Here is a 20,692-nt window from a genome sequence, read left to right on the forward strand (position 1 = left end):
ATAATGCTGATAAGTAGACTGCGGATGTTTATGCACGATAAATATGTAACATCCATATGCAAAATATGCATGAAAAATATCCAAAATATGCACGAAAAGTTTGTAGTATAATGTATGTATAATGTATAATAGTATGTAGTATAATAAGTAATATATTATTATGTTACAGAATATTCGCTATGCACACATGTGTAAAATACTTTTCACAATTATTCTGGTGTATTATAATTCGCGTGATAAAAAAATTACGAGCATTTTATATATAATATATATTATGTATTATATATTATTGCATATGTTTTTAAACATAAATATGCAAAATAAAAAATGTATTTTTACAGTACTTTAATTTCAAAACAAATTTCTGTCTAAGTCCCATTATTTTAATTATTTCCTATAAAAATATGCATTTGCATAAACTTCAGTCTAGTGGTAAGTGAAACAGATCAAAGAATAAGAAAATTGATCAGTTCTTTTTTTGTTTCATTTTGTAACATTAATAGTTAAATCGTTTTTTATTGCATCAATTATAGACTTATTTATTGCTAATATCCATGTTTATTCATAAAACATTCATAAAAATCAAACACAGTTCGAGTAAAGATGTCATGTCTATGACGAGGAAGGTTCTTCCTCATTTGATATTTTTTTTTTTGTGACCCGGTCATCTAAAGTCGTTTGTCTAGGTTTGTCCTGTTCAGCCAACACTTGTTGATAGCAAGACATCGCATCACTGACACTTCATCTTGCCTTTGAACTTCCATCAAAATTTAAATCATTTTGTACAAAAACTGAAGAAAAAAACTACCAAATACTACCGCGTAATACTGAAACAGCGTTAAGCGGGGTTTTACTGTACGTCTTTGAACTCTGCATGTATAATATTAGGTTGTCCCAAAAGTTTCTTTCGCTTTATTAATAAGTAATAAATGCACAATTTTGCTCCATTACTGTTACAACATGAATATCTACGAAATTAGATTGTCTATTTATATAAACACGACCACATAAAATAATTGAGTGCATCTCGCGAAAGAAACTTTCGGGACAACCTAATATTTATGGCTATTATTGTAACAAATTTTACTTTATTATTACACGTATTTATCAGCAACTGTAATCTCAGCTTCCACGAAAATTAATTCCTCAATTTACCTTACTAGTAGCTTACTTTATAATCGTTATGTAATCTTAATCATTAATGTTATGAAAATATTTGCCGTCGATCCTTAGAACATACCAAGAATTGAACAAGAGATCTACTAGTAAATCCGAAGAATGAACCGTATTGAAATGCTCGTTAAAATTAATGAAGCAATTCATTCTTTGTACAATCGTGTAGTTAGTAAGAACTTACCCGTATTCAACTAGATATGTGCAAATACATTTTATACGGTCTTATTAATAAATCTTACAAAATTACAGTGAATAAGAGGCTCACTAGAATATTGGCAAAAATTTTATCAGCATGTTCAACAAATTATACTGCTGATATAATCATCTCCAGTATGAAGTATATAATTAAACTGTGATCAACATTTTTCACAAATTTCCAAATTTACTCACTCGCTATGATATTTGATAATGTCCCGATTAATTGGATGACAATGAACCGTGGGTTTCTGTGACGTATCAAAGAGTCGTGCAGAATCCCCCCTTCCAGAAGAAGTGCTTTCCTGCGCACGTATAAAACCGGTGAAAGCGCCTGCCGGCCCTCCAGACCATCGCGTAGTACGACAACAGCAGGAGCTCCGACGATTATCGTCACAGCAGACTTAGATCAACAATTTACGATTTTTTATCGATCGAAAATTTGTTTAGCCCAGTCGAAAGTATTCGTTCACCAGTTACGCGTAATCGCTCGGGAGCCGGTACTCTTTCACGTCTGTCGGCTACTTGTGATTAGACTAGCATAGATCAGGAGTGACAATGAAGATGATAGTTGCCAGAACTCTGATCGTCGTGTCTCTAATCGGAACACAGGTGTTGGGATATCCTCCACAAGAGAGACTCATGCCTGGTAAGTGAATTTATTGTTTCTCAACGCTTTCAGAATACAATTCACATTTGGTACTCGGTGTTATTTTCTACTGCTACAAAGTGAACTAAGAGTTACTTCAAATTGATGTTATTGGATTAAAGTGTGTCATAATATAAAATTTTTATAAAATTACGACGTCTCTCTTGTGACAGTTTTTATAAAATTATCTTATATTGTTAAGTGTAGAAATTTTAAGTCATCTATGTCATTTTATTCGTTCTTGTCATCGTAATACGTAGTGACGCTGATGGTGTAGCAATAACAAATACGGAGCTATTCTGTGTGAAGATATGAATTAAAAATATTGAATGAAATTTTGTCGTGCAAGGTTTCGATTTCGAGAAGATCAAATTTAAAGATTCACCAGACACGAGTACACTTGACTGACAGTGAGTCTTGACTTTTTGCATCTCGGTTCACCTATGCAACTTTTGCTTGATTTTGTGTATATAAAAGTGACCAAGACCGTAATTCAAAAACAAATGTGGGAAGAAATGTTCTAACCTCTGTTTATTTCATCAGGTGAAGTAAACGATGACTGGGATATAGTCTTCTTTACAAACAAACTGTGACATTAAGATTTATGATAAATATCGATAAATGAGCAGCCACTAGTTTATATTGACAATAAGTTAGTAGCAATAACAGGAAGCACGTTTACAAACAAAAGACGGAATAAAGCCAGTACCATCTTAGTCAAATGCATTCTCATGTGACAAGTTTTCAAAATTACTTTCCCTTACAATAAAACATTGCATTAGAAAATTTGATTCAACATTTTTGATTTGAGTTTTCATACAAAATTAGCCGCACGTGCTACAGCTACATATATCTCGCGGATTACTATATACACAACTAGTATTGCCTACCTGTCGCTGTTAGGTGAATATAACACTAGTGGTATCACCGTAGGAAGGGATTCCTTCCCCTTCCCATTTTCACCACTAGGGTTGGAAATTCCCAAAATTTTCACTTTTCTCATAAACGTAACGATATTATTTCCAAGCTTGTAAAATTCTCGCTCTCTCTTTCTTTATAATATAAAAAATATAATAATTATTTTAAATCAATTTCTTATTGTTGAGAACAGTAAGAAATTATTTAATGTCAACAAATTTGAGTAATTGTTGAAGTGGAAATAGTGACGTTAGAAGTTTCGAGACATTAGCTTTCATCATTTTTGTAAACAAAGTCATGTATATATTTTAACTTGTATACCGTTGTTAACCCAAAAGAGACAAAAATAATGATCTCCATTGTTTAAGGTAATTCAACGTTGCTCTGCCAATTAATGTAGCATATTCCAAATCGGTTCTACTTAATCTAGATGCTTAAAGTTCTGAATACAAAGATTCCCTATGCCTTACACGTTCTGTCAATTATAAGCATTTGATTAGAGGTACATTGACACGTGTCAGAGAATCCTCCGCCTCGAGTTGACAGGAGTGCTGGATTATTCTTGATACCCTTTGTTATTTAAGTAACCCCATTTTCGCCTGGAGTGTAATCCGCATTCTAAGCGGATTGCACCACTAACGCGGATGAATCACCTCGATATTATCATCCTCAAAATACACTAATATTACAAAATCAAGAAATCACTTATCATTAACACTTTAGCTTATCGGTTTCATTATTAATATATAGTAACAATCCCTTTATAGTTCCACGTTAGCAAATACCATCAGGTACATAAAAGGCGCTAATCCCGTAAAGTTTACTGCCTTCAGTCGCGGCAATTATCTCGCCAAGACCATCAATTTTCGCCAATTTTCTTCTTTCTCCTTCCCTTTCATGTCTCCTGTTCTACGTTTGCCTTCGTTCCAGACAACTATAGCCCTACCCGTTTTCCATCCTTCGTTTCTCTTTCTCTTTCACGAAAGTAGAACACTTCCTTCTACAGATGCTAATCATGGTAATCTCACAGTATGCCGTCCCTTCGGTACGTGACAACATTCAAAACTGTTACAGTACCTCGGAGACGTCGACATTTTCTTTGTCCTCCATTGATATGCTTTTTGCGTTGAACCTTGAACGTATGAACCAACACCGCTGGTACTCTATATTATTCTTTGTCGTACAAATAATTTCATCAAATTTATTCATGATTTTCCATTGTTGTGAACCATTGTTGTGAAATTTGTTTCAATAGATTTCAACAGAATGGAATCATGTGAAAAATGCATACAAATCCATTGTGAGCAGAGAAGTAACTTATATGTAGATACGGTTGGAGAAATATTAAGCGTCGACGAAGGGTTCAACATTTCCATACACAGACAATGTTGAAACTGTATACATTAATTATCTACGCGTTCTCTTAAATACTCTATAAATGGGGGGAGGGTGTATTTTATTGAACATTCTCGTTGGTAATCGTGCCAGATTATCATTGATCCGCGAGGATTTACGGTTACGTTTGGATCCTTACAACATGCTTTTAATTGGCCTGGTTACCATCGAATCAAGGTTAAAAGTTCTTTTGAGAATGTTTAGTTTATTATCTTGCAACAAGGGCCTGCGGATCCATGTGTTCAGTAATTTCCTTAAGTTGCGCACGTTTGTTTAAAAATCAAGAAACAGCTCAGAATCAACTGTTCCGTAACTTCGTGTTCGAATGATTACGAATACACATATCACTGACGACGTTATCTATCGTTATTTTTGTATCATTTGATAAGAAGTATTTTTTCAAAGAAATATCACGAATAAGAGTTCATGCGAGAATGAGGTATTTATGCAAATTCATACCTTTATATCTACAAATGAAAAACAAATACGTAAATTGAAATATGTTTTGTCTTCGAAATGTTGCAACCTATATTTTATTCGTTATATATTATATATTTATACATTTATAAACATCTTTGTATATTTGTATACTTTTACGCTTGCCATAAATGCATAAATATCTGCAGTCTAGCCATTATAAAGCATTTATACATACAGTCAATCATATGGATTGGTTTCGAAATTGGATTTTACACCAGAATGTGTTCTTTTGAAATGTGTGATCGAGGAAAGACTAAAAGTTCCATGATTTTCTTTAATAAATAAATGAGAAATTTACTTCGGAAAGGCACAAAATTAATTCCTACGTCTAATGCTTTATAACAATATTACGTTAAATGAAAACTTTTTGAATAGTCTAGAAAGTTTACACGTGAAAATGGCATAAAATTACGAATAAATCATAATTTTAGACGGAAATAAAAATTCACAGTGACTTTCTCCGTCGAAACAATATTTCCAATTACTTGGCACAATCACAGGATTTCTATTGTGCTTCTAAGGGGTTCCGTAAACTGACACATATTCTTTCGATGGACTTCCGGTTTCCAATTAACTCCGTATACAGTTAATTTATCGGTGGCCTAATCTGGCAGTCGATAGCACTTGCGTGCAAAGCTCCGATACGAAGAAATTGCGGCTACGTAAGTCGAGGAAGTTCTCAGCAAACAAGTTCCGTTGTGTGTTTCACCTGGTTGCATTGGCAGCGTGCCGGCGGTGTTTGCTGGCCAGCAAGGACTGCGAGTGCATTTTTGCCAGGAAACATCGATCCCGAAGCAAGCAAGGGCGACGAGCACATTACGGACGCAAGCTCGGTGACTGGCGTTGGCGGAGAAACCAGCGATGGTGTGGGGCAATCAAGGATAATAATAATTCCTCCGCGGGCACACCGACTCAGGGATTACGTGCTGCACGTGATTCCACGTGCTTTTGCACGTGCTAACTGTAACCGATCAACACTAGAAAGAGAACGATCATGAGAGAAAGAAAGTCACGCTCATACGCCTTTCCTCGTACGGGTTAATACCGTCGAAGGAAAAGCATGACCGGTCACGTGCACGCGTCAGAGACTCGATTCGATTCACGCGACCGGTCGTCCTGTCAATTAACCACTGCGTCGTCTTCGCGTCTCTTGTATGTACAACATAGTAGTTCGCCACAATGCGACCTTCAAACCCGTTTTGCATTGGGGCACAGACGCACGTGTTCCCGGAGAAATGCATTTCGAATGGAAGTATAAGTGGCACGATATCTACTCGCACATGCAGAACCATCGGTCTGTAACTTCTGCAACAAACTCACATTGGTCAACCATCTATTGTTTGAATGTAGATATCTTCAAGTTCTGTTTGTTTGTTAGTTCATTTATGTGAGTGCGTAGTCTTCCAAACTTGACTATACCTTTTTTCTAATCGTAAATGATTCCAAATTTCGAGAGGAAAGTACAAAATAAATTCATCCACAGATTCGACATCATGTTTCCTACGAAAGGAAGCAAAAATCTTCGGGAAATACACCAAATAAACGAGAAAGTATTAGGTTGTCCCAAATGTTTCTTTCGCTTTATTAATAAGTAATACATGGACAATATTTTATGTTTTATGTTATGCGTATTACTGAATTGTGCACGATTCATTTCGCTCCATTACTGTTACAACATGAATATCTATGAAATTAGATTGTCTATTTATATAAACACGACCACATAAAATAATTGAATGCAACTCGCGAAAGAAACTTTCGGGACAACCTAATACATCTGAGAAAGTTGATGTTGATGACCTGATGGTCGATGGGACGTAAAAATAAACTGATTAAGCAGATATAAAGATCACAGGTTAAAGGTGTTGCCAACCATGCCATTGTCGATTGGGATAAGTAAAAGTGAATTCAGAATTGACTAAAAAATGTAGATTTCACCATTGATACTTGAAAGTAATTACAATTGACTACCATACAGTTATTGAGTACCATACAGTTGTAATCAACACTTGCGTCGACACACGTTTACATCTTTGCTTATGCAGACGAACACGAAACATATACGTTGTACTCGGATTCTTTAAAAACATGATCAACTAATCCATCGATTACCGATAAGGAACTGAACGAAATACGTCAGAAATTACATGTTGGCGCGCGTTGATCCAGTAAGTTATTAGCGAAATCAAGGTACGTAAATGCACGGAAGTGAGTTTACCGTACACGAGCCTTCAGCGTTCTGGATATGCAAATCCGCTATTACTATTGCTCGCTTAAGACAGCACACCAAGGTTACGAGTACAGCAAGGTTATCTTCGAGTATTAATTTATACTTCGTGTTTATAATTTCGTATAATTGATACCGTTAGGTATTTTCAAGATATTCGATCGATTTCATTCATTTTTACATTACACGTAGGCACGTCCTCGTTTAGATTCAAGCACATCGTAACAATTCATTTCAAACGATATACTTTTCTAAACTTTTCTGCAAAACTTATTTACATTCGACGATATCCGACAGTTTGGATTTTAATTTCCAATTTAAATAGAAATTTATTCCTTCGTATCAAATAACTTTTGTACAAACATTTTCTTGATATCTTCATGTCCTCGCGAGACATTGCACCATTCCGTTTTAAACGAAACGCCTTGTATATTGTTACTACGCCCTTATTTCTAACATCCACTTTCAGAAGATTTCAATAGAATGCGTATCGTACGGTTAATCAGAAATAGAAATTTATTACCGTGAAGCTCCGTTGGCCACGGGTTTATTACACTCTATATCCTTATCAGTGCACAGAAGTTTTGTAACGCACTTGTAAGTCTCGCGATTACGTGGAAAGTTGTACGAGAAAGCAGCAATATCTTCGGGTCATCTACTTTCCAAAGTTCTTTGATACCAAAGCGGGAGCCGTGATTCACTTTTAGGTCAGGCGAATTACGTCCGAGACGTAAGACTAAAAATTCGCAACGATCGCGAGCGCGCAGTGTCTGCGTTTAATTACCCGTGGACTTTTTATGAATAGCAATATCCAAAGCGATCAAATGAACTGTCGTAAGATCGCTATTCTCCCTGCTCGTGTTTTCGTGTCTGAAACATGATCTCGTGCCCAAGGGATTTTTCGAATGCATGGCAACGCTCTAAGCACTCTTATTGGCAGCAGCAGAAGTTGGTTTAAACACCAACTTTCTACCATACAGAAAATATTATTAGTTTCGACGTGACTCGGAGATTTACGAGGATATGAATGCGTACGTTTATTGTGCCGAACGTGAAAAAATCCCCAAAGGACCACGTGGATCGAATTTACTCCAGCAATTAACATTGTTCGGTTGTCGTAATTATAGTTTTATGGTGAGTTATAGCTTCGAGGTGGGAGTTGAATACAGGTTTGTTAGACACGATTGCTGATGTATTTTTTACCCTTTGGCATATACAAATATTAAATTGCAATTAGGCTGCCAGCGTCTATGTTACTGCCAAATGACTACACTTCTTCTCATTCCTTTTCATTGTTTCTTGAGAAACTACGCCAAAGAACTGATCCACAATTCTGTGGCGAAAAGAAACCGTTGGAATAACGGAATTTCAGCACTGTTGTTTCAATTGCATCACTCTAAGTGCCATTGTAACTATACTATGCAATGGGTAAAATACTGAATTCAAACGTGTGAATTTAATTTGTGATTTGTATAAAGAATTGAGTACAATTGTAGTTATCCTTGTTCCATACTAAGAATGAGCATGGAACTCCTGGAATCTCAAAGGAAGTACTTTGAAACAATTTGCCAAATCGTATTTATTTAATCTTTCCAGAATACATAATAGAATAATGCGTTTCGATCTTTACATTAGATCCTTTTCGGAAATTCTTTTATATTAAAATAATAAATCAAATTTATGATGGCGAATATAGCAATAGCACACTTAGGAAAAACTTGAATTACTTTTTATCATATGCAAGCATTCATAACGTTTAAATAAATTAAGACAACGTTTTGTAAATTTATCTTACAAGTATTTGACGTTTATTAATTTTGAAGTGCAAATCTTTCAATTATCGTTTAGTATACACCTACGGGGCAGCTGAGACAGCTACGGTAGAATTTCTGATAAAATCTCTGCACGTACAGACCTTTAACACGTGGTAAGATGAAACGCTGCCTAGTTAACAGGTTATTTCTCCCAATCTAAGCAGAAAATGCCATTTTAAGATTTTGTTGCTGATACTCGCAGAAGTACGAGCTTATTCGGGCATCATTTACGCAAATGAAAATTACTTTATACGTAATATTTTAAATCAGTACTTTAGATTAAATGCATCTGTCATTTAATAATTGTTGGTATTTCGTATAACTCTCACATCAATCTCTAACATTAATTTATCACCGGACAGATATATTAATGAATTCCATCGGAAGCTAAACAAGAAGAACTTACTTGAAGGTACACTGGCCTCAAAAATACTTGTCTATACTACTACAAGTACGATGGAGTAATCGCCAATCAACTTGTGCACTCAACCGCATTCTACCAATCGGAAGTCGAAACGTGCCAATGCATTTGTGGTTGTATGAACAAGTTTTTTTGAGGCTCGGTTACATTGCGATACGAGTACATGCTTAAGGAAATACAATGAACTTTTTTATAAGTGAACACGACTTCAACTTTCTTTTAAACGGAAGATGCCGAAAAGACGATATGATCAAAATCGTACGTAATAGTTTCTAACTTGCAATTTTTTAATTTTCGAAATTGGCTAACACATACAAATGTAACTAATTAGAACAATTCTTTCTATTAATATATAGCATAACAATTGCAGTATTACGTATATCTTTCTTGGATCATTTTAAATATACAACTTACCTCATTTAATAAATTGCACATATTACTCAGAATAGACAATAGTATAATGAATATTATTTATTTATTAGATTGAATCACTTACAAAAAATTAAAAATTAAAAATTAAAATTTCATCTCGAAAGAGGCGCTTCATACAATTATGATAGAACTTCACTTAGGTAAGTTCGTTTAATCATATAAAAACAGTCTATAATTCAGAAGATGCCTATAATATGTGTTAGAGAAATTCTCTGTTTTGTTTAGAGGATAAGAGCCCTCTTCGGAGTGTTTGAAAATCTGTGATCTAGATAAAAGTGTGCCCAAACGCTGGCCACCGTTTCAAACGAAAGCGTAGCGGTCGGTTTTTTCTCGTTCGTCTTTTACGATTGTCGAGCGGCACGGGTTCAGGTAGACCTGATTTCCGTCGAGCCATAAACGCGTTGATACTGTTGCACCTTTATGCAGAATTCACGTGCACGAGAGCGTGGCAGCCGGTGCGCTGTCCGATGCACGTGACGAGAGGCGCATTGCGCCGGGCACAGTCACGTGCACCAGCCGAGCACTCTGTCTCGCTAAGGTAAGGGAATGTACAGATTTGTCAGTGTGTTCGACGCATACGATGAAATATACATGAATCATATAAGACGTTCATACGTTCATCGGTTTTGGTAACGTCGTTCCGCTACCTTTGTCTCAGGTGGTTGAAGCTTTGTACAAAAAAAAAAAAAAAAAACAGTTTGAGAAAAAATATGTGAAGGATGAATTTCTGGTATTCACATACCAGTAGGTAACAGATTCGAGTCTATGCTGGTATCTAATACACATACACACGCACATACAACATATCAATTTAAAAGTTACGACACGTTTTATTTATAATAAAACGGTTAGTTTGATCGAACGTATAATATTATTTAAAAATACTCTTTATTTTGCTACTGTCAGTGGGCGTAATTCTGCTGTGATTTTTCACGTGTGCCAGGTAATGCATACTGACAAGTAATAAAATTGGAATAAGCGTAATATCTCGCATAAGTCAACGTTTTACCCCGTAGCAAACAATCGCGACCTCGTTACTTTTTATTTTAATATATAGTACACACCCGAGGAAATAAGTGTGTTGCTGGTATGGACACGGAAACAGTTGAATTATTGCACGTTTCATTTTTTAACAAATCTTTGCGTACTTATTGCGTACATACAGCGATGTTACGAATATGTATATTTATAAGTACGGCTACAGTCCAGCGAGATTTTGGAACGGTTGATATTGTCAAGCTGGATCATTCTCTAGGTCAGCCTTACTCTACGCTTAATGGGTAATCACGTTTATTGGCCGCTAATAAACCAGAAAACGATTAACTCCTTACCGTAGAAAATCCGGTTCTGTTTTGCTACGTTGAATTTAATACACCATTTATGGCCTGATAATTTATTTACAAGAAACGAATGTCGATATTCGATTTAAAGAGGATCAATGTGCCACTTTCATGGATCAAATTATTATTTAAAAATGTCAAACTCACTTTTACTTGAGTACTGATTTACACTTTTTTATCGTGCCGCTACCTATCATATCCTATAACGTTATTTATTATTGGTATCAATGTCAGTCATTATATTATGCTTATGTCAGAGGTGTCCAGGTTAAGCTCCTAGAAATCTAAATTATGACATATTTGTCATACTACTTATTGAAATGGTAGGGTATTCTCTGCCTCATTGGTCGTAATTCAGATTTCAAGGAGCTTAACTTGGAAACCTCTGACTTGCGTCATTGCGCCATATGCAAAGATATTTATATCGAATTCAAAAGAAAATGATCATTTTTGCTGTAATAAATAAAAGGATATTTTTATTTATAACAAGAGGTGGTCCTTGAACTTATAACACATCTTCAGTAAACATAGTAATACAATTCTTTATATAAATTAGCATTAAATTTTTTTTTTAAATCTCATTATTTCATTTTTTCGTAATGCATGACTCAATATTGTTGAGAGTGAAGTGTGAATATTTTTTACTCAATATTTAACTAACGTTATTAGGTGTCATTACATTCGCTTATTTTCCATTTTTCCACAACAATAGACTTAAACAAGTTCGTTTTCTTAACAAACACCTCGCAAATCTATGGTCGAGTGTTGAAAATCTGATTTTTATAGAGTTCGTTGCTGCTGTCTTTTTTTTTGTCGCATTCACAAGTACTCGTTTAAGGTATACTTCTTCCGAAAAAATTCGTGTTGTCAGTGTTCCAAGAGTTATCGACTTGTCCATAGTTGTCTTCCATAGAGCACATGAATTTTGTGCAGACGTCGATTGAAACCGTGAAACCGTGCGGGTGAAACCATGAAGTTTCGTAACATTCGCACGTATCAAATGCTAAATGGAATAGAAACACGCGATCTAAAAGACGCAGACGGACGTCGATCGACGAGTTTCGTTTCAACGTTTCCCATTCCTGGCGACGAGAATGCGCAGACAGCCTGCTAGAATAAAAAACGAAAGACTGTCGTAAGATAGGTTTTACAACACTTCTCTTCGAGTGAAATTGAGAGATTACGTGCATCTCCTTGTTCGTCCTTGCGCACTTAGGTGTTCGCGAACTTCCTGTATCGATGCGATTCCTCTGTTGTACATTAGAGTCGGTGAGCTAAAACCACCATTTTTCAAACTTTCCATGAAACAAGTTTCTTTCATTTTCCTTGTACGGTCACTTCGAATAGAAAGGCACTTTTGTGCTGAGTAAACGTATAATTGCAATTCTTTCACTATGATTTTTCCTGGAATTTTATCGATACTGTCAATAAGGAATGCTAAGTGGAGAAGTATTTTCACTTATTATTTTCTATGTCTCTTGGAAAATAAGTTATACAATCATTGATGGCGCGAGTTGAATAACCTAGCTAGTCAACTTTGTGTTTGGGACTAGTTTTAAAACTTCAACTCGTTGACTGCCATGATGGTCATTGATAACTAGCACACTAGTCCTACAAGGTGTTGCGGATAGCGTGGTTGTTCCAATTACTAATAATGGTATAAAGTAATAATAAGAAGAATATTACCATTTTGTGCACGGCAGTGGAAATCTTGAGGACATCCTTGGACATGAAAAACATGCATGGCATTTCAACGTGCTGTATCTGTACAAATACACTTACATTTACTGCGTGTATTGCACGTAATGTGGTTGTTTCTATAATTTGGATATTCTTGAACACATCGCATGCTACCATTTATAAACATGTCGCTGCTACGACATCATTCGGTATTGTCGGTAACTGGTTTCGAAGTTCGAGCACAGTCAACAAGTTGATATTCCGGGTCGAAGGATCACCACTCGTGCATGTCGGCTTCTATATTCCAGTCATCCTTGAACGTAAAGATGCAGTCACGCTTAGCTTACAGTTAGTAGGCGAACAAAGAGGGAGAGACAATGAGTAATCTCTCGGGCATTCGAAAAATTCACACCCACGCTCTCCCTTATCTTTGTCGCCGATTGTTTTGCTTTAACCTTTGTCCGAGTAAATAGTTATACGATGGAGAGATTGCAACACTGTTTGTCGGTGCGCACAGATAAAACTTTTAATGAGCACCTCTACGTGATTCTCGTTTTATGTCACATTTTACACTTTCGCTTAATTAAATTTAACGAGCTCGACATAAGGAAGGAGATTAAAAATCATAATATCCGAATATAATATTCCATTACATCTTTTTGCTGGTAATTAAGATTACGAAAGCGGAGAAAGTGAATCTGTGCTGCAAGATTATTTACGGTTTACAGTGCGGCGTACGCATCTCGAATTACAAAATCGACAGCTTTCCGAATTGTGCTGTCTCATTACGGACACCCAGAATTAACCCGTCATTGCATTCGGCTGCATATATCCGCAACATTCCAATATTTCTTAATGTAGCGAACAATTACACCTTCGAAAATAATAAGGAACGATACAAAATAATAAAGAATTTAAGAAATATAATAAAAATGCAAAAATATACAACAAACATAAAGACACGTTTACAGTAAATCATCGTAATAGTATACGAGAAAATATGCCATATTAAGGCCATTGACAAGCGTGTCGAATTACAAGTTAAAGCTTTGACGGTGTGACATGACTTATAATGTTGTGTATACCGTGGTACACGATGTATTTACATTGAACAAGAACCAGCATTACGTGTTACGTGGTTTAATTGTGAACTAATTAATCAATTAGTAATGACGATCAATAAAAAACGAGAAATTGGGTACGAACGGCGCGTAATCAGGAGGGCAAACAATTAAATGACCTGAAACGGGCCGCGCATTTTTTTTTACGTAAGAGTGCATTTTTCCTGGTGAACGAAGGTAAACGTTTGCGATACCTTAACCGGTGGAAAATTGTCTCTTATTTCTCAATTAAGAAAGAAACGGTTTAAAGTGTATCGCGCCGCTCGGTCTCTTTTTACTGGCGAAGGCTTTCGATATTGGGACAGTGAGAGGAGGGAAGAAACGGTGAGAGGTGATGAATGTCCACGAAATGATATGGGCAGGCCTAAGAGCTATTCCACGTGTCGTTGACTGAAACGACCACATAAATTCGTCGACATAGTATAAATACGTGTGTCAAGGCGTTGCGACTGCACATACTTAACCCTTTGATTACGCGGCGATTTTTGCTAGAAATTCAAAGGTTCAGATAATAAAGAACGAATAAACAGCAATTTTTCTTGGACAAAGAAATATATTCACTCTGTAACATTGTTCATTCTGTTCTATGATCTTTCTCGATATTTTGGGCAAATCCATGATTCTGTGTTTGTAGAAATCCTCATCAAATTAGTAACTGTCCGAACTGCAAAGAAACAACCATCACCACTAACCGTACGAACTTCTTGACCAATCTAATAATTTTTAATGCAGAAAATTTATTATCCAATGCAATATCATAAAATTCCATACCTAGCAGAATAATAACAACGAAATCCTCGCCTCATAAATTACACCTTTCGAAAGTATGTAGAATCCGCTTACACACTTTTCGTGCTCGGTGTGCATCTTCCGAAACATTGCATTCGGTATGCATCGTTGTAATCGTTACATTTATCACGTATCCAGATTAATAACTGCATCAGAGATTGGCCAAAGCTGTCAGTTGTTCGTCCGATGTTTGAATGCGCTCCTCGGTTTCGTAAGAAATTATTCCCGCGCATTGGCGCCTCTGTGTGCAAACGCAATTGTTCGAGATGCATAATAGTCGGCCACTGAAGAAACGCCGTGATAGAAATCTAAGAATCCGTTTATACGGGTCGTTCATGATTAAAGGATAAGATTAACGGCAACGTTCCAAGCGGGCACAATGACTGGAATCGTTTTACCATGGTCTTCGTCACGAGACGTAGCGGTGGCAAAGATACGTGCCGCGGTTTCATGCAAACGCGGCAACGTGTCAAGATAATCACGAATACACTTGCAACTGCATCTACTCCTAAGAAACCAGATTCCCTTGATCTTGCGCGCCGAGAGAATTATTCCACACCGCAACACGTTGTGGCGCGAAACTGTAAAAATAATCGCGCTCTCGTACATATTGCCCTAACACCACTACCGGATAGCATTACACCCACGATTGGTTTGGTTAGCACCACCTTCTCGTTGCTATCAGAACATTCCTTTCATTCTGACACCATTTCTCTTGTCAACGATATCGTAGTAATACTAAGTAATAGTAAGTACTTTTGCTTTTTATAAATTGATATAAATATTGAAATAAGTTGTTGATTACGAATAGACTGCGGATGTTCATGCGCTTAAAATATGTCGAAATATACAATTGACACGATGTGAAAGAGCCAAACTGTTATCACAGGAGTAAATTACTACGCGAGTATGCAGAATATACATAGCTAGTAGGTCTTAAAATGAAATTTATGCATTTTTCATCGCTATTATTTATGCAACTTATGACCAGGCAAGTCATGGTTTAGCTTTTAAGGTTTTAGCTTTATATGCCGTATCAAGCTTGATCGATCGTAAATTCGAGCATAATCGTGAAAGTGGGTACGAAAGAACGACTTTTATTCCGAAAACCGGAACGTCGACAGAAGAAGAGAAGAAAAGAAAAGAAAAGAGGGAGGTGGGAGGAATTGCTTAGACTGGAAAGTTAGAGATCGTGGAGACACGATTTTACCATAAAAATATTGGTCTCCAGCTTCTTTATACATTCTACCAGATCGTTTCGTATATATTATACGGGGTATGTTCAACATGTCTAAAACCTGAGCTAAAAGTTAACGAAATGTGTTTAATAGACACGAATTGGTAAATGTTATTTCCAAGTCATAGATAGTTTCAATTTAATGTGTTGTTATCGAGCAATCAGTACACGGTACGGAGAAACTAACATTGAAAATTTCCAGCAGAAAGTGACTTCATAAAACTATAAAACCGATTATCACTTGATATTCATTCTGTCTGTTATAGTTTTTGCTGCATTTGCGTTTTTGTTGTTGCATCATGAAAGTTATAGTGTGACAGGACGAGTTTCTATTTCGATGACAAAAACTTTGAGCGCCCACTTTTAATAAAATCTTTTTATTAATCTTCAAATATTTCCTATATATCGTAACATATTTTGCATAATTAGATACTTCTCTAGGCGTGTTCAGTTCGCCATTAGACGATTAATGTTCATTGAAACGTGCAATATAATTACATTTATATATTATCGCTTATTTAATTAGCTATTACTTATGTATATGCAAATTTTCTGAGCTAGTAGAAAGTGAAATGAAAACTCTAACTGATATCGATTAATAAGTATGAAGGTACGATTTGAGTAGAAACTGTTTAGAATTTTTATTTACCAATTTTGAATTTGACATTTGGAATGTTATTGTGATGAAAAAAAATCGAGCATTAGAACGCATCGACAGCGTCAACTGCGATTTACGTGCATTCGAATGCGGCGATCCGCAGTTCTCAGGTGCTTCTAATTGGATTGTACGAGAATAACGACCCGACTCGTAACGAGTATCGCTCACGTGAGAAGATGGTAACGCAGCTTAGCCGGTGCTTGAGGTGCAGCGATGAGTTTCATACGCTCACGATAACATTCTCGGTGTATCTACAGGAGTCCGAGACTGTCGTGAACTTTAGCACGAGTTTAGTCCTTGAGTTGAGATGCAGCTCGATGCATCATGCCGTGCTGAGTATCTTGCACCTAGCTCTCGTGACTCGATCGGCTGACCGTTGGAAAAAGTCATTGTGATGCACGATGTTACTTTTCCTTTTTCTCCCTAGAAGACCATAAAACAGGTCTGTAATTAACTTCCTTAGGCTATCACGTAATCCCTTCGATCATATATCGCAAGAAAATACGCATTGGCTTGACATACGTCTCCTATTGTCGTCCTCAATTTCCTTCTAATTGGTTAATGATACTTTTGTAATCATCACTTCGTATAAAGACAGCCACTGCCAGTTCAACAAATTCACATTCAGAATTGTTCAGACCTATCCATTCTTGCGTAACTCAAATTTTCTGCCGTATGACGCAACGAATGCAACGGATTATATATTTCTTTAATAATCGATAATATGATTTATATTTTACAACATAAAAATAAAACCAGTACATATTTATATTCAAATTAAAAGTCCATGAACTCTTAAATTAATCATGATTATGAACAACTTTATAGCACTATGTCATTTAGCATTCTTCACCCGCGTACATGTAAAATGTAGCCAGAAATGTTCATAATTGTGTAATTCATTGAGATCGTGTGTAACTTCTGATTACAGCAGTAGAAAGAAAATGTTTTGTATTATTTATTAATCACACAGTACCATGATACGTATATATAGGGGGTCACGTGACTTACGTAGGCCTTTTAAAAGTGCCATGCACTTTTGCATGATAGACCTTGAGTCGACGAGTCCCTGGAATGCAATTCACCGGGCATTGTTCGTGGCTCGTGCTGTCCGCCGACGTAAACTTTACTCGAATATACAGTCGCTCCTTTTCTTTCCCCTATCCGCTAACACTTTCACACTTGTCGATTAACAACTTGACGCAGACACGAAAAACTAATCATTTTTCTAGCGGAAACACAGCAAAAATATCATGTTCCTGTCGTAAACTTCTATGCATGTATATAGTTTGCAACGTCACACAGTTAATAGATAACATAAAACGTTTGTGCACATAACAGTTACTTTTCATAGTTTTTCAACGAGGAAGGAGTTTATTACTCCACTTGTACTTCCTAGATGTATCTACGACCAGCAGTTGATCCTGCTGTGTTTAAACAGATTATATACATATGTACATCTATTCCACATAAATATTAAATGAAAATACTTGGTATTTCTAACAATTACTTTCTATCTGCACGCATACTTATTTCTGGCAAATGTTCTGTTTCTGTACAGTTTCATGGAAGTTACTCAGCTTTCTAGTTTCCACGAAAACATTTATTTTTTGATTCCACGCCCAATGTTTCATTTTTCTCATCGTTCTTGCATCGTTTCAACGGTCGAAAAGTGAACGCAAAAACATTTATGCTTGAAGAATGACTTCGGTCTAGCTCGGTCAGGCCGAACCTCGACGAGTCGCTGTCAGTGCACAGACGTGTTTTATAGAAACAAACTACGGGGAATGTGCCTGAATTATTTACGTAATATACACGTAACTATGATATTATTTATATTTTGGTGTTACTTTTCGTCGAAATGGTAGATCATTGACACGCTCCGGAGGTAATCACGAATTGGCGCAATATAAAACTGAGTTTACCGACGCAGTGAATTAAAGTAACGATATCTTAGCGCTATAGACTATCGTTTATACGTGACTGTGCTTGCAATTACAGGTAGCTTGTTCGGTGGCTTGTGTTCGCGTTTGATTTTATACCGGTTACCCTCGTCCGGCGCACTTCTCTGAAAAGCAAAACAAGCGTCATAACCGTCGCTGCAGAATCCGTTCAGACGTCTAAAACGCGGCACCGTTTCGCAGAAACCGCTAGTCACGTTTGATGTCACTGCTCTCGGTTTTTTGATTTAGCAACATCGAGCATGCTGCTTTTTATTCGTGAAACGCGTGCCCATTATTACGAAAGTGGCTGAAGTTTCTGTGCCGATCGAGCGACCCAACTTTTTCTTTCTATCAGTCTTAATCAGTCGTCAGTCGATTCTTAATTTATTCATTATTGTGTTTCTTTTCCATTTGTGTCGTACCGAGGTTTTGGTTGAGAGAAGCCACGTGTTATATTATGAATGTTGGTTTTTTTCTCTACGTGAATATTTATATTTCTGTTCAACTCGTATTGTAAACTCACCTATTCCATTATTATTGCACCAGCGCACACTCAATCCACCGCTGTATTCGATGTACTAAATAAATAACACCATTATAGTATTCGTAATGAATGTGCAAACAGGCATTTCACACAACCAACAGAATGTGTATAAAATCGAAATCACGGCAATCTTTCCGAGAGCAAGAAGCATTTAGCACTTTGAGCAGTTATTTGAACAGCTTCACAAGTCTCGTAAAACATGCCATACCTTTGAGTTTCACCTTAACTCGTCGTAAGTACGGCATTTCATAAATTCAACCACAGTTTGGCCAACGATTGAATTTCGCTGCAATACCATGTCGGCGGTTCTCCAAACCGTGGCTGTCTTGCGTTAGTCGCTTGCATTTTCAGACACTCATAAACAAGGAATGTGATCTGTTTGTTCAAATTTCAACGTTTCGAGCAGTTTATCATAACACTTAAAAGTTGATGATGTCGATTGGTTTAAAACTACTTACATTTACCAACAGTGCAACATAGCAGCCATCTTTAAAGACCCGATGGACAACGTGAATTAAAAAAACCCTATTTGAAAAAGAGGAAGAGAATAAAATAAAAACACAAGCATAGCATGGAATTTGGCTAAATGGTAGTTATATTTTATTTAGAATTATCAGAGGGCTGGCGTGTAAACGACTCGTTAATATTCCTAAGTGATCAGCTGAAAAACGTGTTTGCCCATAATGTGTTGAATTTCATGACAGCTCAATTTGTTAATCAAGGGAAAATACTTTCTGATACGCTTAGGCTGGTTGACACGTGCCCAGCTGGCACGTGCAGCTCCTAGTATACAATCAAAGTGAAGGTTTCGAGCGACAGCGCAGCAACGGTATCCACGTGCTGAAAATATAATCACGTCGGATGCAAAGCTCCGGTAACGTAATATAAACGGCGTTGTTGTTGAAATTGAACGAAATCGACTGCTGGTATAATTAGGTAACCGCCTCGCACGCCACCGGAATAATTACACTCGAAAATAATGCCGCGCACCTGATTTTAAAACGATCGTATCGGAAGCCTCATTTACATAAATAGTCGTGCACTTCGTATCACTTTGCTCGTTGGCGGCGAATAACGCGACACGATCACCGTTTAACGCGGGATCTTAAAAAAAGTTGACGATACTATCGATAATCGACACGCGATAAACCAATACACGCGACAGTTTACAGTTATTATAGACTTTGAAGATTATAGATGGCGAACCTGCCGACGTTATTGAGTGGTTGGAGTTGCTACTCTGGAAAGGTGGAAATGGATGTTCATTTGTCTCGGGTGATTTGAAATTTATTAACCGTTTCTGGAGGGCTTCCAGGTAACCTTCATATGACGTGAAATTTATACGACGCGATTTCAATTTAACGCACTTCATAACTTGAAGGAATTCTTCCTCTTTTATTTATAGTCGCATTATCCACTTTATAGAGTTCTTCTTCATGAAATTTCCCACGTGATAAAATGATTCTTTTTTGTATAGATTAATATATCATACCTAATAAGTGCCCTTAAAGTTCACCTTATAATTTTCAATTGATTTTTAACTTGTGTGTTTTAAATTCGCAATCCTAGATTCGAATCATTCATGGTCTGAGTATATTAATAACATTCTCGACGCTAATAATTGTTCATTACAAGCGGAAGGCGCCTTACGTGTCTTTCACAGAGCAAAATTG

The 20,692-nt window shown here is 36.6% G+C and overlaps 1 protein-coding gene across 1 annotated transcript in view; it reads left to right on the forward strand.

Annotated features, from left to right (window-relative positions):
• The first annotated feature begins 1,740 nt into the window (after nt 1–1,740).
• LOC128877555 (uncharacterized) overlaps nt 1,741–20,692 on the forward strand; it is a 62,973-nt gene continuing 44,021 nt past the window's right edge. Inside the window, exon 1 of the mRNA XM_054124952.1 lies at nt 1,741–2,020. Within this exon, the coding sequence (XP_053980927.1) occupies nt 1,930–2,020 (91 nt within the window). The 5' untranslated portion in view covers nt 1,741–1,929. The remainder of the gene's footprint in view (nt 2,021–20,692) is intronic.

This window comes from Hylaeus volcanicus, chromosome 1 (genome assembly GCF_026283585.1).
Source record: "Hylaeus volcanicus isolate JK05 chromosome 1, UHH_iyHylVolc1.0_haploid, whole genome shotgun sequence".
Classification (NCBI taxonomy): domain Eukaryota; kingdom Metazoa; phylum Arthropoda; class Insecta; order Hymenoptera; family Colletidae; genus Hylaeus; species Hylaeus volcanicus.